Source organism: Bos javanicus, chromosome 15 (genome assembly GCF_032452875.1).
Source record: "Bos javanicus breed banteng chromosome 15, ARS-OSU_banteng_1.0, whole genome shotgun sequence".
In the NCBI taxonomy this organism is placed as follows: Eukaryota; Metazoa; Chordata; class Mammalia; order Artiodactyla; family Bovidae; genus Bos; species Bos javanicus.
In genome coordinates this window covers 76,839,327-76,860,844 of record NC_083882.1, presented here as the reverse complement: position 1 = coordinate 76,860,844, position 21,518 = coordinate 76,839,327, and the positions used below count along the sequence as shown (strand labels likewise).

Sequence of the window (21,518 nt, the reverse complement as noted above, 5' to 3'; positions counted from 1 at the left end):
GACAGAGGAGCCTGGTGGGCTGCAGTCCATGGGGTCGCAGAGAGTCGGGCACAACTGGAGAAGCCTGGTAGGCTGCAGTCCATGGGGTTGCTAAGAGTCAGACATGACTGAGCGACTTCACTTTCACTTTTCACTTTCATGCATTGGAGAAGGAAATGGCAACCCACTCCAGTGTTCTTGCCTGGAGAATCCCAGGGGCGGGGGAGCCTGGTGGGCTGCCTGTCCATGGGGTCACACAGAGTTGGTCACGACTGAAGTGACTTAGCAGCAGCAGCAGCAGCAGCAAGGTACTGGAGTAGGAAGACTCTGAGCTCACCTCCTCTCACAAGCACCAAAATTACAATTATTTATAGAATAATTCTTGAGGAAAAAGACCAGAACCTATCAGAAAAGATCTTCCACAACTAAAGATAGAAAGAAGGAATCACAGAGTGACAGGTAGGAGTGGGGAGTCCTAATAGAGTCAAGACCCATGACTCTAGTTGAGGGACCTACAAACAGAAAAATTGTTACAATATATTTTCCCTCTGAGGGAATTTCTCCAAAGAAGAATTTCTCCAAAGAAGCCCCCAATCTCCTGCTGAAAACAAGTTTTCAACTCCTTTCAGTAAGGAATAGGCATACAACTGTTGGATAATATGGGAAGAGTATGTTTATTTTGTAAGAAATCATCAAATGGTCTTCCAAAGTGGCTAAACCATTTTGCATTCCAACCAGCAATGAGAGAGAATTCCTGTTGCTCCACGATCTCTCCATCATTTGGTGCTGTCAGTGTTTTGGGATTTGGGCCATTCTAATAGGAAAAGGAGTGCGTCAAGGCTGTATATTGTCACCCTGCTTATTTAACTTCTATGCAGAGTACATCATGAGAAATGCTGCGCTGGAAGAAGCACAAGCTGGAATCAAGATTGCCGGGAGAAATATCAATAACCTCAGATATGCAGATGACACCACCCTTATGGCAGAAAGTGAAGAGGAACTCAAAAGCCTCTTGATGAAAGGGAAAGAAGAAAGTTAAAAAGTTGGCTTGAAGCTCAACATTCAGAAAACAAAGATCATGGCATCTGACCCCATCACTTCATGGGAAATAGATGGGGAAACAGTGGAAACAGTGTCAGACTTTATTTTGGGGGGCTCCAAAATCACTGCAGATGGTGACTGCAGCCATGAAATTAAAAGACGCTTACTCCTTGGAAGGGAAGTTATGACCAACCTAGATAGCATATTCAAAAGCAGAGACATTACTTTGCCAACAAAGGTCCGTCTAGTCAAGGTTATGGTTTTTCCAGTGGTCATGTATGGATGTGAGAGTTGAACTGTGAAGAAGGCTGAGCGCTGAAGAATTGATGCTTTTGAACTGTGGTGTTGGAGAAGACTCTTGCGAGTCCCTTGGACTACAGGGAGATCCAACCAGTCCATTCTAAAGGAGATCAGTCCTGGGTGTTCATTGGAAGGACTGATGCTAAAGCTGAAACTCCAGTACTTTGGCCACCTCACGCGAAGAGTTGAAATACTGGAAAAGACTCTAATGCTGGGAGGGATTGGGGGCAGGAGAAGGGGATGACAGAGGATGAGATGGCTGGATGGCATCACTGACTCGATGGATATGAGTTTGAGTGAACTCCAGGAGTTGGTGATGGACAGGGAGGCCTGGCGTGCTGCGATTCATGGGGTCGCAAAGACTTGGACATGACTGAGCGACTGAACTGAACTGAATAGGTGTGAAATGGTAACTCATTGTTATCTTAAAAGATATGTCTTTTGCAAATATTTTCTCCCATTCTGTAGCTTTTTCTTTTTAAAAAAGATTTATTTATTTATTTGAAGTTTTGACTGTCCTGGGTCTCAGTTTTTGCACATGGGCTTTTTCTAGTTGCAGTGAGCAGGGGCTACTCTTCATTTCGGTGTACAGGCTTCTCATTGTGATGGCTTCCCTCACTGCAGAGCACAAGCTCTGGGCACGAGGGCTTCAGCAGTTGTAGCACGTGGGCTCAGTAGTTGTGGCTCGTGGGCTCTAGAGAGCAGGCTCAGTAGTCGTGGCTCAGGGGCTTAGCTGATTTGCGACATGTGGGATCTTCTCAGACCAGGGATCGAACCGGGTCCCCTGCATTGGCAGCTGGATTCTTAACCACTGGACCACCAGGGAAGCCCCTGTAGCTTATCTTCTAATTCTCTTAGACAACTTTAGCTTACTTTCTTTTTAAACAAATTTATATATTGAACCACTCTAATATTAAAGAGTTAAAGTTTCCTTGATTTAAGGATGAATGTTATTAAGCAAATTCCATTGTTTTGAGTAACATCTCCTGGCATATTATCAACACTGCTTTCACATTTCTTTAATGCGTATTTCTATTCACAATACTCTACAGAATAGTAACTTCAAAACTATTACAGAGATAACAGGATACTTTTGCCTTTAACTAAAAAAAGGTTTTTTTGCTGACACTTAGCACAAACATTTTCAAGATTGATAAGTATTTAAATAACACTCTGTACCATCAAGTGTTTTTAAACTCATGCTTATCATGCAGTATGTAAGTATGGGGAACACCGAAATGAAAACTGACAATTTTACATTTACTTCTTCAAATAACAGTGCGAAAGAGCAGAGATAATCTTTTCTTGCCACAGTCATTATTATATAGGAAGAATTGTCGTATTTTCTCCAACACTGGTTTCAAAGGCAATTCTATAATAAATGGGGACAAAAAAATACTTCTTCCCTGTAAACTGCCAATTAGTAAACGTATAAGAAATAAAAATTATTAGAAAAATCACCCATTTTGCAACCATTGCAGGACTAACTGGTTCAAGCAAATCACCAGTGGATGATAAATTCATGACATGAAAATGTGTTTGTTGGCAAATGGTATATTAACAGTCTTCATGTGGATGATTATTAATTACAGAGTCATCAGTGAACACAATCTTAATAAATAAATAAATAAATCAGAGAAACATACCCACAACTGAAAAACTGACATTACATTCTCCTGATGTGATGTAGTGAGAACGACATGATACTTATGGAGCTTTTCTAGTCAATTGTATAACCCAAATCTAACCACAAGGAAGCAATCAGATGAGCTTATATTGCAAAACAGGAACTTTTACATAATAAGAGGCTCTTACTCTTCAAAAATTGTCAATCTTAACATGAGAAAAAGTCTCAAGAACTGTTATAGTATAAAGGCAATAGAAGAGGTACGACAACTAAACGCAATGCTTGATTCAGGACTTTTTTTAAACTTGCTATAATGGACAGTATGAAAACTATTTGGCAACATTTGAGTACTGACTATACACTACTAAAGGCATTGCATCAATATTAAATTTCTTGAATTTGATACAATTACACTTTGGTCCTATACTTATTCTAAAGAGATACAAGTAACCTTTCTCAAGAATCCAGGAAAAAAAAGAAATTGTGTATCACTCTGTTATATACTATGTTGCCACTGACAGAGAAAAGTAAAGCAGTGTGGCCAAGAGCGAACCCTATGTGAACCAAGCTGAAGAGTTATATTTTACAATTTTTCTGTATTTCTTTCATTTAAAAAAAAAATTTTAAATTCAGAAACAAAATTCATTCTCATCAAATGGGCTATAGTAGGGTAAAGATCTTAACTAATTTTCACCCGGCATAAAGGTTTTCTATCTCCTTGTAGACCTATTGCAAATACAATTTTTCAAACATCTGAATGACTGCTCTAGCTGTACTTCTAAGATCCCATCACAGGATATCCTTGCCTTGAGAGTAAATAAGACATAGAGTTTAATGCACTGCACTATGACAGACATGAGCTTAAAATCTTTGAGGAGGAGGTCTGACAGCAATATGGACTGAACTGATGTTATCAGTCGCCCCCACCACCCGCCACTACAAGCACATAAAAATGCAGATAAAATATGAAAATAAAAAAGGTCTTGATACACAGCTAAACTAGAAAGATTGAAAAATTCCAGGTTCCAGAGAAAAGGTGAGTTAAAGCCATAAATATAAGGGAAAACTGATGACAGGGAGCTGAGGCCTGTGGGGAGCAAGCTCAGATTCTTGTAATGAACACATGAGAACAAGACTGCAGCGGGTGGGCATCATATCTCAAGCTTACAAGCAGGTAGAAACCTGCAGAAAACCCCAGAGTCAAGTGCTCCTCATCAGAGGCCAGAAGAACCCTAGAGAAGCAATAAGCAGGTTTGCCATCTATCAGGGCAAGGTTGGGAGGTGGGGAAGTCACCCTAAAACTTCAAAAGCATAACTCAGTAAGGTACAAAGATCTAAGATCCAAAATTTACATCCTGTGCATGAAGAGTAAGGAAACAAAAAGCCAATAAACTAACCTAAAAACTTGTTTAGAACCACCAAAACCCCTAGAAACAGGCAGAAGAAAGTTTGAAGCAGACTTGAGAAACTTTCACAGATTTGGATCATTGACAGCCAGGCCACTTACAACCCTTCCTTCCAACTTTTAGCTAGATGATTTCAGAATTTAAAAACTTACGGATTGCACATGGAAATAAAACACCAAGAACTCCAAAGAACAAGACAATGTAAGAGCCTATACCTCTGAGGCAGGAGAGTCGGCGCCCTAGGAGGAAATATGCTTACTTGTGAACTTGTTAAACATGCTGGTTTAGAATGCTGAGAAAGGCGGTGGGTCAACAGTTTTTAAAGATTCACTTTATATAGCTTTTCTTAACAGAGTTATAACTCACACACCATAAAATTCACTGTTTTATAGTTTACAGTTCAGTGTTTTTTAGTATATTCACAAGGATGTGCAACCATCCCCACATTTTTATCACACTGAAAAGAATCCCACGTCTGTTATCTGTCATTCCCCTTCTCATTCTCCTTGGCAACCACTAGTATACTTTATGCCTATGGACTTACTTATTCTGGAATTTTCTCATAAAGGAAATGTGACTTGCTTCCTTCACTGAGCATATTTTCCAGGTTCACTCTATATTGGAGCATATGTCAGTACATCATTCCTTTTTATGGCTGAATAATATTCCACTGAATAGACAGATTACATTGTGTTAACTGAATCATCAAGTGATGGACATTTAAGTTGCCTCCTCTTTTTGGCTACTGTGAACAATACAGCTAAGAACACTCATGGGCAAGTTTTTGTATTAACATATGATTCTCTTGTATTTCCTTATTACTCTTTTCCCTTTTAACCCATAATAAATAACCCAGATAAAAAGGCTGTTGCTGTATTTGTTAACTTTTTTTTTTTAATTTCCAAAAACAATGGATAGTAGTTCTTCTCTCAGAAAACCAATGTAGCTGTAATTTGCATGTCTTCAAGCTAATTTTTTTAAGTTTTATTATGAAAATTTTTTCACTAAAGTAAGCTTTTTAATTGAAAATACACACCCAGAGAAGTGTACATATCATTAGATTGCAACCTGGTAAGTTTTCACAAGCCAATCCCACCAGCGCAACTGGCACACAGATAAGGCACAGCCAACATCAGCACCCAAGACTCCCCGAGTGTCTTCTTTTAGCCATTTACCTCCCAACAGAAGCCACTGTTCTTATTCAGTCACCACAGATTGGCTTTACCTGCTTTAAAATTTCATATAAATGGTTGTGTCTGATTTATTTCATTTACTATTAATATTATATTTGTGAGCATCATTGATCATAGTTGCACATAGCTGTAGTTCACTTGTATGTGGAAAATTTTAAACATCATTCAGCTTCAACAGTGTCGAATAAGGTGGGCCCTTAGCCTCTGACAAAAGCAAAGGTACTTTCTTGCTGAAAGAAAATTATGTTATCCTAGCCCACACATTATCTCTATAATTCTTCATATACAATTTCTGGCATATGTTAAAGTAAATTAGGCACTCACAGAGACAAACACGAATGACCAAAATCCAAAAGACATCAGAAACATTAACAGTTATCAACACAGACCTCAAAATTACTATGCAATATGTTCAATTAAATGAAGGACAAAATGGAGAATTTGGACAGAGAACAAAAATCTATAAAAAGAACCAAACAGAAATTCTAGAACTAAAAAATAAAACGCTAATTTAAGAACTCAATGGTTGAGTCTAACAGCAGATCAGATCAGCAGAAGACAGAAATATTGAAAGGAAATATAGACTGAAAGAAAATATCCAAAACAAAGCATAGAGAGACAAAAGGATGGGAGATATGGAAAAGTGTATGAGAGAATGCATGAGAGATAAGGACTGCCCACAAACTGGGGATACTTTTGAGTGTGAAAGGTGTTTACTTAAGGTGTTTAGTTATATCAAGACAGTAGGTACAAAATGATACATGAGGTTATCTGAGATACTGAGGACACAGGGAAAGGTCTAACATATGTGTGACTGGAATCCCAGATGGGAGAGGAAAAAGAAAGAGGGAGAAGCAAATTAGGAACTTATACAGCTGAGAATTTTCACGTAAAGAGGTAAAGCAAAATAAATTAGGTAAGTACAATCAGTCCAGATTAGTAGGGAGACATAAAAGTGGGCAAAAGAGACTAACAGTGTATCAGGAGGGAGTCAATGGAAATTCTTCTAAGGTTAACAATTTAAGGATGTTAATCAGACTACAGAGAAGGGGAGATGAAGACCATCTAGGACGACATTCAGTAAATCCAGATGAGAGTGGTGATAACACTGGATTAAGGTGAGGCAGTCAATAAAGAAGCGAAAGTGAACTCGCTCAGTCGTGCCCGACTCTTTGTGACCCTGTGGACTGTAGCCCGCCAGGCTCCTCTGTCCATGGGATTCTCCAGGCAAGAATACTGGAGCGGGTTGCCATTTCCCTCTCCAAAAGGAAGAGGCAAATAATTTCAAAGCAAAAGCTGAATAATTTGGCAAGACAACATACAAAAATGATCCCAGATAATAGCTCTAGCCCTTAAAACTGGGAAAAGTTAACATTGATCACTGAAAAAATAATTTCTATGTTTTCTAATTTTTAACATAGAGTTTTGTTTTTATTTTATTAAAAAAAAATTTTTTAGGTCACGCAGTGTGGCATGAGGGTTCTCAGTTCAAGGGACACCATAAATTGATCATGTTCTTGACCATCTAAAAAATTTTCTTTCCAAGCAAACTAGAAACATAATAAAAAGTTAACTATGTATACAATAGAAATCTTTTTATAATAAATATTGAAATAAAAACAGTTACAAATGATCGAGAAATTAACAAAATGAAGAATATTTGACAACAAATGAGACAAAGAAGTCAGAAGAAAATTTACAGCCTTAAATGCATTTATAACTAAAAAAACAAAAGCCTCAAATAAGTATCCAATTTAAGAAACCAGAGTAAAATAAACCAACAGAAAATGGGAGGTGGGAATAAAGATAAAAGCTGTGTCTGATTAATTATGAACAATTTAAAAACTAGTCCAAAGAATAAATAAGGCCAATATCTGCTTTCTTGAAAAATCCAACAGAAATAGATTAAAGGGTAAAAACCCCCTTAAGCTTATACTTAAAACAAGACTTCTAAACCTCTGCAAGTATTTCTCAATATAATATCTTCCAATGACCTGATAGCTGTGGGCAACACAGAAGGAAGGTGAGGCTGGGTACAAAGCTTAAGCCTGAGGGTATAATACGATTTTTAACTTTCTTTCTTTTACATTTGTATGAATCAAAAGTCAAATGTGAAAGCAGTATCTTCCAAATCAAGAATCCTGGGTTATCACTTCTATAAATTCCTTTTTAAATTTTACATAATATTTTAAAATTTTATTTATAATTGGAGGATAATTTATTTTTAATTGGAGGATAATTGCTTTACAATGTTGTGTTGGTTTCTGCCATAAAACAACATGAATCAGCCATAGGTATACAGATGGCCCCTCCCTTTTGAACCTCCCCCTCCCACCTCCCACCGCATCCCACCCCTCTAGGTTGTCACAGAGCACCAGGCTAAGCTCTCTGTGTTATACAGCAACTTTCCATCATCTATCTATTTTGCACATGGTAATGTATATATTTCAACACTACTCTCTCAGTTCATCCGGGGCCTCCCCTCGCTGTATTCGTAAGTTTGTTCTCGATGTCTGAGCCTCTCTTTCTGCCCTGCAAACAGGTTCATCAGTACCATTTTTCTACATTCCATATATATACATTAATACATGATATTTGTTTTTCTGACTTATTTCACTCTGTATAACAGGCTCCAGGTCCATTCACCTCACTAGAACTAACTCAGATTGATTCCTTTTTATGGCTGAGTAATATTGCATTGAATATATGTACCATAACTAGTTGATCCATTCATCTGTCGGTTGACATCTAGGTTGCTTATAAATTCTTTATTTACCTTTACTTTTACTAAGAAACTATTGACAGATTAACTATTCCATGTTAATTTAGTTGTTTTTCTATGTAATAGTGATTCACGATCTTATCCTTTCTCTTATTTACTAATTTTTTTTGGCTGTGTCAGGCCATGCAGGATCTTAGTTTCCTGACCAGCAATGAAACCCATGCCCCCTGCAGTAGAAGCTCAGTCTTAACCACTGGACCACCGGGGAAGGTCCCTCTTATCCTCTTATCCCATCACTTGTAACCAAGGGCATATGGGGGACACGACCAGGGCAAATCTAAATTTCTGGTGCCACTTACTCTGGCACTTCAGGGATTTCACGAGTAAACTGGGCCACATTTACTCTACAGTTAAAAACAATTTAAAACTAATTTTAAAACCTAAATTTTTAAGTTTCTTTCTTTTTTTTCATCTGTCTGCTGCGTGGCATGAGGGATCTTAGTTCCCCAACTAGGGACAGAACCCATGGCTCCTGCAGGGCAAGTTCAGAGTCCTAACCACTGGACCGCTAGAGAACTTCCAAGAAAACTTTCTCTATTCCCCTTGGTCATAGTGGACTAGCTAGCCTTCTTTGTATTCTCCCTGGCTACACTGCCTTTATACCATCAGTGACTACTTGCTGTTTTTATTGTTGTCTATGATTTAACAAAGAGGAGGCAAAGATCAAAACCCCATGAACTCTCTCCTCTATTAAATCCATGCAAGAAAAGATGGTGCCCTATGGAAATTCACCTTATTTAACTCATCACCGAAAACTGGAAATTACTTCTAAATCATCCACACTTAAAGTTTAGGTAAGCTTTGTCCAAGAATAAACTTTTAGTATACATATTTTAAGACTCTCAAGTCAATAAACAAGTCAAGAGAGTCTTAAACAATATGGTAATTCAAATATTACCTGAATAGCTTGTATTTCTTATTAGTGAGTTTCTGTACCTTTTTTCATTAAAAAAGAAAAACACTGAAGTGGAATAATAAAGGGTCATAACAGTGAAGAATTTTTTAGGTGTACTCTTCATTCTCTGGGATCTAAGCAGTGCTCCAACCATAGTGTTATGATGTCATTTTCATCTCTTCTATAATAAAGTAAAAAGTGTTTAAAAAGTAAAATAAATATTTAAAAATAAAGTTTTAGGGATTTCCAGGTATTACTAAGATTAAATAAATTCCCTCCAGATGAAAATTCCATAATAAGTAACTTCCACTACAGCTGGAACAAAATGTAACTGCAGAACAACTGTAATGAACCTTATCAAGTGAGAGCAATAAGTTCTATAGTGGTTGCATTTTCTGATTAGTCAAAATTATCTTTGAAAACTCACTCATGTATAATCAGGTCTTTGGAAGTTCAATATTAATGTCTTAGGCTTCTTTTTGCATTTAGACTATTGACACCTTGTTCTGGGTCATGGAGGTCATAAGCTAAGGCAGTTGAGTAGATGCAAGCAGGTAAGACAATGGGAAAAAAGAGATTATTGCCCTCTACCTCCATACAGTACAGCCCCAGGATGTGTATATAGTAAGACTGAATTGTGTCCAGCTGATTCCTAGGCCTTAAATAAAAAAAATATAATTTGGATTATTTAATAGCTGCAGACCTGTAGTTTTTGCAGATCTTAATAACAACCCAAGGAAAAAAATACAAACATACAACGGGAACTGTTAGGTGTAAGTACAGTAATTGCAACTTTCATGAAATATAAATCTCAAAAGTTGCCATAGCAGTCTTAACTTTAGACCCAAAGGCGTACAATTTGAAAACAGCAAGAGAATTAACTACACACATTCTACTATACAGATGAGTATATATGACACTTGCTTTAGCACTTATTCATCATCCACTAGGTATTAAAAATACTAACTCAGGATTCCATTCCGCAAGCATTTAACAAGACTTCTGCTCAGCTGAACAATGGAGTTTAAAGAAACAAAGAAAAACTTATAATTTAGTTGGAGCCACAATATTTACCTATTTTTTGAAAAGGACTAACATAAAACAATGCACAACAACCTGGAGTTAATTTAGTGTAAAGAAAGGATCTGTTGCTTATTATATTATTGCACATCTCCCACTGAAGTGTTCAATAAATTCTACCACCTTAGGAGATGACTTTTAAACGTATTAAACTAATTATAATGAAAATATAGGTACTTTTGTTCTTCACATATTCGTTCGTTCCTATCTCCCCCCCCCATCCCACCGCCCCACCTTACACCCCTTTCTCTCTGGCTGTGGGATGGCCAGAAGAGGAAGAAATACTAAAAGTGAAACGCTGCATGAATTGATCAGGAAAACTTGGTAAATAACTGACTGGGAAAGTGAAAACTGAGATAGGTTAGTGATGAATCCCAAGAAGGTGCTTGGCCACTTACCCAGAAATTTATTTAATGAGAATGGATCGCAGGTTTCCACAGGTCGTTCCACTGCCAGTAAGAGAGTCGTGAACCTTGGGTCCCTTTTTTCACTAGTCAACAGTCTCCCTCACCTACACGCGGAGTACATATTTAGCACTCAACAAATCTTGATTGACTGAAAATCTATCTTTTTCATACTGGTACCCAACCACAGAGGTATGGTCCCACAAATTCCCTCCAGAAAAGCCTTACGATTTAACCCAAAGAACTGAGAAAGTAGTCAGAAGCTCTGGGGATCTTGGTAAGGACTGGGAATGATCAAGGGCCAATGGGGCCTACACTGACCCGACTTCCCAAAGAAAGCTCAGGGGACTGACCTACAGCTAGCAGGCTTCGGCTTCGCCAGGAGGTACGCGACAGGCCGCAGATCCATAGCCTCCCACCCGGGGGCGCTGAGAGACCCGGGGGCGCTGGGAGACCCGGGGGCGGGGGGTATTCCCTCAAGTTAGTACCTGTGAAGCTGCGACACAGAGAGTGGCTCGGGGCTCTCATTACGGAGGCCGGGGCCTGGGGCCGGCCAGCTGCGCCTCCTGCCTGAGGGCTCTGCGCTCCGGAGCTGCAGTGACAGCACGGGTCGCAGATAATACCTCACACCTCGGAAGCCTCGTGGCTCGCAGGCCCCGGGAGTTTCGTTCCCAAGACTTCGCGAGTCGTCGCACTCACGTCTACAAGGCGCTCTTCAAGGCTTCCCTCACAGCTCAAGCGATCACTCCTGCCTTAAGCCCAGCCACTGGTCGCTTCCCGGCGCCGCCATCGCTAGTGTTTGTTTTCATCCGCTTCGGTGACGGCCGGGGGAGGAAGAGGGCTACGGGGGAAGTACAGCTACCTAACATCAGTCGCACTTTCTCTACAAAGTGGATGCCCTACTTAATCTTCTTCCTCTTTGATGTGTCCGTAAAAACTGGTTTCCTTACCAAAGTCTGAGTCCCCAGTCTCTTCAAGGGTCTCAGAAAAGAAAGGGGTAAACCCAGCGGCGGGGGGAAGACGGGGGTTGGAAGAGCGCGAAAGTTTGGGCCGTGTGTGGAATGTGCGCTGACGAATCGCAGATCGCGGCGGCGACCGCAGAGAGGACGCGGCTCGGGGCGGGCGCTGACGCGGAGGGGCGGGGCCTGCACTGAGCGCCGTGGCGGCTCGTCTTCGGCCGCAGGTTCCGGAGGCGGGCCGGGCTCGGTGGGGTGGGTGGGGAGTGTGACGGGTAACCTGGCAGCCGCGGAGAGGTGGGTGAGCGGCCTCGGCTGACTTGGGCCGGGACCATCACACTTCCGTATCCACTTCTAAGTCAGCTTTTCAAAGCCTTTGAGGTGGAGTCGCCTGTCAGCCCCTAGCTCTCCCAGCCTCCTCTTCTGCGCCTTCCTTCCCACCTGCCTGGTCTTCTCTGCTTCCTAGCCCTCAGCCTCACGATTTGGGTTTCTTGGGGTGAGGGGAAAGCCTTCTGTTAAAAGCACGTAATCTCCCTCGACCAGCCTGGGTCGTGGGCGGGTTTTTTTTTTTTTTTTTTTTTTGCCCCTTCCCTGTTAGACGGGTTTGAACACCACCACCCCCCACCCCCGCCCGCCCCGCGTCTCTTTACCCCTTACTTATCCTGTGGAGTCAGAAGGGTTTGGGTCATGAATCCCGCCGTGACTAATCTCTGTCCTGAGTACTTATGACGTCTGTCAGCGGCTTCGTGGCCTGTCTACTTAGGAGCAGACCTCTTACTTTGTGAATAATTATGCCATCACCTCCATTAACCTTTTGCTCTTCCCAATTCAAGTTGTGGTGGTTTAGTTGCTAAGTCGTGTCCGACTCTTGCGACCCCATGGACTGTAGCCTGCCAGGCTTCTCTGTCCATAGGATTCTCCAGGCAAGAATACTGGAATGGGTTGCCAGTTCCTTCTCCGGAGAATCTTCCCAACCCAGGAATTTAACCTGGGTCTCCTGCGTTGCAGGCAGATTCTTTACCAACTGAGCTAGGAGGAAAGCAGTTCAAGTACCAGGCAGGCACTAAATGAGCCACCAATACTCGACTCCCATTCTCCAAGCCAAAGCAAGCCCGTCCTGTGGTCGTGAGTTAGTGGAGAAAAACCCAGAGTTACAGTTATAGCACCTTTTGCTTGAACAAAATGGAAATTTGAGAAAAGAATCTGTTGTGGTCTTTGAATCGCTTTAAAGTCTTTGGTGGGTTTCTAACGTCTTTCTTGTTTTGTTTTGTTTTGTTTAACCTTTACAGAGAGAAGATTATAAATACCACAGCCACTTAAATGACGGTTAGCCGTTGAATTCTGACACTTAAATACTTTCTTTCATCAGCATCTTCACTGGAAAGAGTTCAGGAAAAATAACGGAGGGAAAGAAACAACATTTACATGTACCATGGCTATACCAATAACAGTACTTGACTGTGATCTCTTGCTATATGGCCGAGGTCACCGGACATTGGACCGCTTTAAGCTGGATGATGTGACGGATGAATACTTGATGTCCATGTATGGGTTTCCACGACAGTTCATTTATTACTTGGTGGAGCTCTTGGGGGCGAGCCTTTCTAGACCTACTCAGAGATCCAGGGCTATTAGCCCAGAGACACAGATCCTTGCAGCACTGGGCTTCTATACCTCAGGTTCCTTCCAGACTCGGATGGGAGACGCTATTGGAATCAGTCAGGCATCTATGAGTCGATGTGTTGCCAACGTCACTGAGGCGCTTGTGGAAAGAGCTTCACAGTTCATCCACTTTCCAGCTGATGAAGCCTCTGTGCAGGCTCTGAAGGATGAATTCTATGGGTTGGCAGGGATACCAGGAGTCATAGGGGTAGTTGACTGTATGCATGTAGCAATCAAGGCACCAAATGCTGAAGACCTTTCCTACGTGAACCGTAAAGGTCTTCATTCTTTAAATTGCCTGATGGTGTGTGACATCAGAGGGGCACTGATGACTGTGGAGACAAGCTGGCCAGGGAGCCTCCAAGACTGTGTTGTGCTACAGCAGTCTTCTCTCAGCAGTCAGTTTGAAGCTGGGATGCACAAAGAGAGCTGGCTTCTTGGTAAGTCTGAGGTATAAATGCTTCATTCTGTAGATAGTGAAAAAATACCTGGGACAGTAGAATGAAATATGGAGGTCTATAGACCTGAGTCTCAGTCCTGTTCTCTTTTCAACATGACCTCGGATGAGAACTCTCTGAGCCCTAATTTTTTTAAATCAACATTTAAAAGACACTTATTAACAATAAAAAATATTTATCTATTTATTTGGCTGTGTGGGGTCTTAGTTGGGGCACACAGGCTCTTCCTTGCAGTGTGAGGGCTTCTCTAGGTTCAGGGCCTTCTCTGGAGTTGCTGCACGTGGGCTTAGTTGCCCCTCGGCACGTGAGATCTTGGTTTCTGGACCAGGGATCGAGCCTGAGTTCCCAGCATTGGAAGGTGTATTCTTAACCACTGGACCACCAGGGAAGTCCCAGAAGACACTAACATTTAAAAACATATGATTTGACTCAGTTCTTCTAAGAATTTATCTTGGAGGTACATATTCAGAAATATGTAAAACAAAATTACACACAGGAACTTGCATAACAACAGTATTTTGTAGTCCCAAACAACAGTAGCAACAACAAAAATTCCCCTTAAATAAAGCCAAAGTACTTATCAGTGCAGATCTGGTTAAATATAGTACCTTCATACGATTGAGCCTTAACTTTTTAGAATTTATTTGGCTGCGCCAGTCTTAGTTGTAGTACATGGAACCTTTGTTGAGGCGTGTGCGATCTAGTTGCCTGACCAGGGATCGAACCTGGGTCCCATGCATTGGGAGCATGGAGTCTTAACCCCTGGACCACCAGGGAAGTCCCAGAGCCTTCATTTTTATCATCTGTAAAATAGTGAAAGTAATGCTAAGGGCAGTAATATCTGTTGTTAGGATTAGGCAATATATACGCAAGTTCACTCTGAAGTATTGTGCACATGTATTCTTTTTGCCATCGGTGACTGTCTCCATGACGTCTATATGAAAATGACAGTAGACAGTGCGTTTATACAGTTCTTATGGAAACGCGCTTCATAGACCTGCCTGCCCAAGTGCCCTTGGAAAGCCAGGCTTAATAATCTGAGTAGAACAAGAACCCATTCGGTACGAAGCAGTGCAAACCAATGTGACTGTAGAGCTGATAGGAATACAGTTAGTTAGCAGTGATGAAATCCTCAAGCCTGGCAGCTTTCTTTTTGTTTTATTTTTAAAGCACTGCTCTTTTTGTGAGCAACAAGACAGGGGTTATCTTGTATACAACATATGTGAGAGATGAAGGAGCACATTAAGCATCAGAAGACCTTTCAAAACCATGAATCTTAACCTGGTTTATTAAGGCCAGTCTGCACTGCACATGCTTGTTATGCAGTGTTTCACATGTAATAGATGCCCAGGAATTTTTTTTTCTTTAATGTGCTTACTGACAGTTAAAGAAAAACCTTCCCTGGGACTTTGCCAGAAGTCCAGTGGTTAAAATTCTGTGCTTCCAATGCGTGGGATTCAGGTTTGATTCCTGGTCGAAGAAATAAGATCCCACATGCCTGACAAGGTGGTCAAAAAAAGAAAAAGAACCCTTCCCCCCTTCCAGGTGAAAAGAGACCGCTGTCACACTGGCTGGTTTGGCACTGCCAGGGCACCACGGGCAACAGCTTGGAGATGAACTGATTCTCTTCAGTTGTCGCTTCTACACTGTTGCTGGTACATCGCCTTCTCATTGCCTTACTAGATGTTTGTGTTAATCCCGCCTTTTGCCTAGTCTGAATTTGTAAATTCTGTTTTCAATCAACTCATACCAAGAAGAGAGGGAAAGACTGCAAATGTCTCATCCAGCTTCTTCTTCCACAGCTGGGGAAGTACTTGGGTTCCAAGCTGATTTCTTGTGACATCACCTGGGTACCCTAACTCTAACGCCAGCTAGAAATGACTGAGCACGTTAGTCAAGTTAGTCAGGCGATCTTGTAAGTACTTTGCCTTGGATTATCTCACTTAATCCTTATAAAAACTTGTAAGGAGTTATATGCTAATGTCAGCATTTTCACAGAAGAGGAAATTAAGGCACAGAACATCTGTGCCATTTGTGTTTATTTTTTTTTAGAATGAATCATATGAGGAGTTACTCTATTTGGCAAATGGTCTTTTTGCTAGGACTTCAAGGTCAGGTACCAATCACTGATTTTCTTTTCCTTCACAATTGGGGACCCCAGTTTCAGTTGGAATTATGGCTTTAAAGTAGTTTTTCAGTTGTTTACAGGACATAGCTGAAAATACGTAAAAATTTGGACAAATTTTTATGTATTTTTCTGATTGCCCTCTTGACAGAAAGAGTGCAAGTGGGAGAGACGGAAACATTGCAACCACACTTAACAGATTATTAAGGCCAGTTTTGGTACCCAGCCACATGCTAGACACTAATGATGCCAGGGAAGTATACCCACAGAAGTTGATGCTATGGAAATTAATTCCTTTAGTATCCTCAGTTCTAGCACAGATCCTTTGAAAAGCCTCCATGAGCTGTAACAGGCAAACTAGTTTGAAAATATGTGAACTAGCGTAGTGTTTCACAATTTTTACAGATCAAAAAGAGTTATCTGGGGAATTTTTAAAATGTATGTACTTATTTTTGGCTGCGTCAAGTCTTAGTTGAGGCACTGGGCACATGGGCTCTTCTCTAGTGGTGGAGCATGGGCTCCAGAGTACCGGCTGCGTTGTGACAGTGTACAGGCGGCCCCTCAGCATGTGGGGTCTCAGTTCCCCGACCGAGGATCGAACCCTTATCCCCTGCATGGCAAGGTGAATTCTTAACCACTGGACCACCAGGGAAGTCCTCTATCTGGGAAATTTGTTTAAAATAAAGGGACCCACTTCAGACTTCAGAAATGAGATTCTTCAAGAAAAGAATCCCATCATCATTTTTATCAGGTGGCCCAAATTATTTGTAATGAATAGATGGTTGGAAAACACTGGTTTCACATATAGGGAAAACTGGTAGGATTCCGAGGAATGACAAGATGTTGAAAAAAAAGAGAGATAAGATGACTGATTGTATCTTAAGTACACCATCAGATTTGTAGAGCGGTTCTAGATTTGCTAAACCTAGAATTAGCTGTGATTCCCCCTTGGGTTTTGTTTGTTGAGCATATTTTCACCTTGGGTGTCATGCCTTCATGTCATTCTTGTCTGCCCCTTCAGAGGGCATCAGCTAATTCTTCTCTAAATGTACCTGCTCCTACACACAGTTCAGCCCGAGTTATTCCTTCAGCTCTTGACCTAGTCCTGTTAAGCAGCTTCGGGTAAGCTCTGCCAGAATGTCTCTTGGATGACTGATCATATAAGCAATTATAATCTGTTTAGCAATTCTGATCCTAATCCCCTCCTGAGTGTCTGTCTTTCTGGATTATAACCAGTTAATGGTGATGGGACGTTTTATAAAAGGTCACCACTAACTAGCTGATCTTGTATGTTTACCCAATTAAAGCTCATATTGTTTCTTAGAGTGACATTTAACAAATATTTAGCATGTCTGTGTTTTCACATTCATCTTTTTATTTATTTATTTGTTGTCCACGAGGCATGTGGGATCGTAGTGCCCTGACCAGGGATCAAACCCACATTCCCCCAGCCTTGGAAACACAGAGTCCTAACCACTGGACTGCCAGGGAAGTCCCTCGACATCCATCTTAAATGTTTTTTAATTGTCTCTTGCAGCATTATACCATTGTTTTAGTGACTCTGCGTCTGACATTATTAGCATTAGTTGACTAGCTCCTTCGTCTTCCTGTGCCTGACAGATCATAGGATGGCCGACATATATTTTTATTTTCTCATTTATAAAATGAGTTCAATAATATCTGCCTGGCAGAGCTGGGATTGGAAAAGAGATAATACAATGCCTACTACATAGTAGGTATTCAGTGTCATAGATATTATTTTCATTATGACTTATAACATCAGTTGCTTATATACAGTATATATTAGGGACAAGTTCAATTAAAGAAGGTTGTACTTAGGAGGAAAAAAGTCAGCCAAATATACAATTTGAAGATATTTGATATCTCAGATACTTAAAGTTAATCCAGGGGCTTCCCTGGTGGCTCAGTGGTAAAGAATCCAGCTGCCAACGCAGGAAACATGGGTTTGATCCCTAATCCGGGGAAATTCCACATGCCACAGAGCAACTAAACCCGTGTGACACAACTATTGAGCCTCTGCTCTAGAGCCCGGAAACCACAACTACTGAAGCCCTCGTGCCTGGAGCCAGGGCTTCACAACAAGAGAAGCCACTGCAACGAGAAGCTCATACGCCGCAACTAGAGAGTGGCCTCTGCTCACCACGTCTAGAGAAAGCCGGCACACGGCAATGAGGACCCAGTGCGGCCGCAAATAAATTTAAAAAAATTAAAGTTAATCCAGTCTACCTAGAACTAATACAGTGTTATATGTCAATATCTCAGTAATGTTTTTAGTTAAAAAACTGCATTTAAAGTTAACACAGTTCTTGGAAATGTAAGCTCCTAAAAGAAAGGAGTTCTATATATTTGGAACAGTGCCTAGCACTCTCTGAACAGTCCATAACTATTTACTGAAATTGATGGTGGGGGAACACAACAAGTATGCAAGCTGGTATTCCTTAGGTCTATTTGTCTCAAATTTCTAAGGGTTTGTGCTTCTATCTGAGACATTTCACCTTCCAAATTTAGTGAATCAAGACAAGTAAACATTGTAGAAACATTGTGCTATTGTAATGGGACACTGCACACCGGTTTTGTTTGTAGTGCTTCCCAGGATCATTGGTGCAGAAGTCATTTAAAGGAGATGCCTTGTGTATATAATTTTAATTGACTTCTGATTTTACTTCCCTATCCCTGACTGTTATTATTTGCATCATTATATTTATGCTTTCCTTGTTAATGTGAAATTCTACCAGTTCCTCTGTTACAAAGGTGTGGTCCTAATGAGTGTGATTTCTAGGTTGGCAGAACATCTCTGCTGGCACTTTTATTCTCCTGAGCACTGGAAGAATGAATGATTATTGTCTATAAAATCCTCTGAAATCGCCTGGTAATGCCTTCATACCTGACATTTTAATGGTAAAGTTAGAGATTTTTTTCCTCATAAATGTTTTGAGGTCTTATGGCAGAACTTCCTATTTCTCTCTTGCACTCTTGCTCTTTAGAGATTTTATTTTATTTTAAAATGTTTATTTATTTGGCCACTCTGGGTCTTAGTTGCAGCTGGGGGATCTTTAGTTGTGGCATACAAACTCTTAGTTGTGGCATGTGGGATCTAGTTCCCTGACCAAGGATTGAACCTGGGGCCCCTGCATTGGGAGTACAGAGTCTTGGTCACTGGACCACCAGGGAAGTCCCTAGAGATTTTAAAGATTGGCTTGCTATGTGATAGTTTAAACTAACTTTTTATTTTAGAACAATATCTCTGAATTTAGAAAATCCTGGAATTGCCTAGAAGTCCAGTGGTTAGGACTCTGTGCTTCTGCTGCTGGGGGCCCAGGTTCAATCCCTGGTCAGGCAACTAGGATCTCATAAGCCACATATCACGGCGAAAAAAAAGAATATTCAAGAATTTCATTTGCTCCAGTGCTTTCACCTCCATCCCACATTCCATCAGACTTAGCTTTCTTTAGCCATGTCAGCTTTTTTTCCCTGTTGGTTTTAACCAAGGGTATTCCCAGCCAAGATGCCTGTCTTCCTGCTCCTCACATAGGCATGCCTTCTCTATACCACAGCATTTCTCTCTCTGTTTCCCTGCTCTGCTTTGGCTCCAGAAACAGTTACATATTCTTGTCCATTCTCTGTATATGCACCTGCTGCTAAGTCGCTTCAGTCATGTCCAACTCTGTGTGACCCCATAGATGGCAGCCCACCAGGCTCTGCTGTCCCTGGGATTCTCCAGGCAAGAACACTGGAGTGGGTGCCATTTCCTTCTCCAATGCATGAAAGTGAAAAGTGAAAGTGAAGTCACTCAGTCGTGTCCGACTCTTAGCGACCCCATGGACTGCAGCCTACCAGGCTCCTCCGTCCATGGGATTTTCCAGGCAAGAGTACTGGAGTGGGGTGCCATTGCCTTCTCCAGTATATGCACCTGGCTTTTCTTTTTTTGTTTGTAATCCAGTTATAAACGTCTGTGATTTCTTTGGGCCTTCCCCACAGGTGACAGTTCCTTCTTTCTCCGCACCTGGCTCATGACCCCACTTCACATTCCTGAAACTCCAGCTGAATATCGCTATAACATGGCCCATTCTGCAACTCACAGTGTGATTGAGAAGACCTTCCGAACGCTCTGCTCCCGATTCCGCTGCCTGGATGGATCCAAGGGGGCACTGCAGTACTCCCCGGAGAAGTCCAGCCACATCATCCTGGCCTGCTGCGTCCTCCACAACATCTCCCTGGAGCACGGGATGGATGTGTGGTCCTCTCCAGTGACCGGCCCGGTGGAACAGCCCCCCGAGGAGGAATATGAGCACATGGAGTCCTTGGACCTGGAGGCTGATCGTATCCGTCAAGAGCTGATGCTCACTCACTTCAGCTAATGTGGAAGGTGGGGAGGAGCGAGGCTTTCCAGGAGCTGTGACAAACTTCCCCTCTCAGTACCCCCTCCACAGTCCCATCGCCTAGCATGACTGAGTGTGTGGACACTTGTCACAAACTGATATATAATCTGCGTGTTTTAGAAGGGTTGGGTCAACACCAGAATATCTTGATTCATTTGCAAGTTTATTAACTAAACAGAAACCCCCAAGACCAACAGTTCCCTGCTATGCACTGAACACCAGGTTAGCACCATTCACTCAATTGAAAGTTCCTTGGTTGTAGACATTTATTTCATGCTTACAGAATCAAAGAGGAAAACAGCATCTAGCCAGACGAACGCTTTGTTTGTTGCAATTATCTAGAGATTTCAAAAGAAAGCAATATTTGTCCTGAATTATTTGGATGGTATTTTAGCTTTTCTAATTTCCTACCTATGAAGACATAATATGAGGCAAGTGTGAAAAGTGATTTTCAGCTGGGGAATGGGCTTCTGACATAAATAAATGGCTACTAATCTGAGCTTGCAGTGTGTGTTTTTAAGAAGATGTGAGGGACAGTCTGAAACCTCCATCTTAATCTGTCTGCAGTAATTGAGCTGACTTGGACCTAGCTCCCAAGGAGAACATGTGGACTCCAATCTCCTACTTCCAACCCTGAGTAGGTGCTAAAGGTTAAGTGGGTTTAGGAATTCAATCAGCTTAAAAAAGACAAGTCAAATATAGATAAAACAGAAAGCTTACACTTTTACAGAGGATCTAAAGACCCTGATGGAATAAAGTATTAAGAAAAAAAGAGCGGTAAAAGGGATATAATTCCTTGATTTGAAATTAATTTTGAAGTTAGATCTACTTGAATTATCTTGTGTGCAAAGTGATGGACAGAATTTCTCAGGAAATAAATAATCCCCCACCAAGTCTTATTCTAAAATTATACTGATATAAAAATAACCCGATTGGAATAATGAAAGTGTGAATTAGGTTCACACATTGGTGCCTTTGCTGGGACCAAAAAGAGACTTTCCTGAGGTTTGTTTTGTTCCTGGTTTCTCAGCCACTCACCATGTGATCACTCTGAATTGTCCTCTTGGATCTTTTCCTACCTGCCTCTGGCAGTGTTAATCTGGTGATTTTCAAAGTAAAGAAATGAACAGCTGATGACAGAAGAAATTTGGAAATAAATCGAGGGTGACTCAGCCTCAAGATTAAAAACAATTATGGATTATTATCTGCT

General features: G+C 41.2%; 2 protein-coding genes across 15 annotated transcripts in view; one reads left to right on the top strand and one right to left on the bottom strand.

Moving 5' to 3' along the window:
- The window catches only part of ATG13 (autophagy related 13), a 42,074-nt gene extending 30,317 nt beyond the window's left edge, over window positions 1–11,757 (bottom strand). Inside the window, exons 1-2 of one of the 13 annotated variants that reach the window (XM_061381356.1) lie at window positions 11,196–11,556; window positions 10,702–10,814 (exon numbers count right to left, since the gene is read on the bottom strand). The gene's annotated coding sequence lies outside the window, so the exon portion shown is untranslated. Of the gene's footprint in view, window positions 1–10,701; window positions 10,815–11,060; window positions 11,169–11,195; window positions 11,557–11,657 lie in introns of those variants that run through there. The other 12 variants (XM_061381346.1, XM_061381350.1, XM_061381351.1 and 9 more) reach the window with 12 other exon arrangements.
- A 96-nt stretch (window positions 11,758–11,853) lies between these two features.
- Window positions 11,854–20,807, top strand: HARBI1 (harbinger transposase derived 1). Of its 2 annotated transcripts, none has more exons than XM_061381362.1 (3): window positions 11,854–11,960; window positions 12,953–13,765; window positions 19,908–20,807. In XM_061381362.1, the coding sequence occupies exons 2-3, from the start codon at window positions 13,096–13,098 to the stop codon at window positions 20,285–20,287; spliced, it is 1,050 nt and encodes a 349-aa protein (XP_061237346.1). In that variant the 5' UTR covers window positions 11,854–11,960; window positions 12,953–13,095; the 3' UTR covers window positions 20,288–20,807. The 2 variants fall into 2 exon arrangements, with proteins under 2 accessions (XP_061237346.1, XP_061237348.1); XM_061381364.1 differs by having other exon boundaries at window positions 11,898–12,044.
- Window positions 20,808–21,518: the final 711 nt, after the last annotated feature.

Excerpts from the sequence above, each read along its gene's own strand:
- HARBI1 (XM_061381362.1), top strand. The coding sequence starts at position 13,096 with ATGGCTATACCAATAACAGTACTTGACTGTGATCTCTTGCTATATGGC. Across the intron at positions 13,766-19,907 it reads CAAAGAGAGCTGGCTTCTTG|GTGACAGTTCCTTCTTTCTC; the intron begins GTAAGTCTGAGG and ends CCTTCCCCACAG.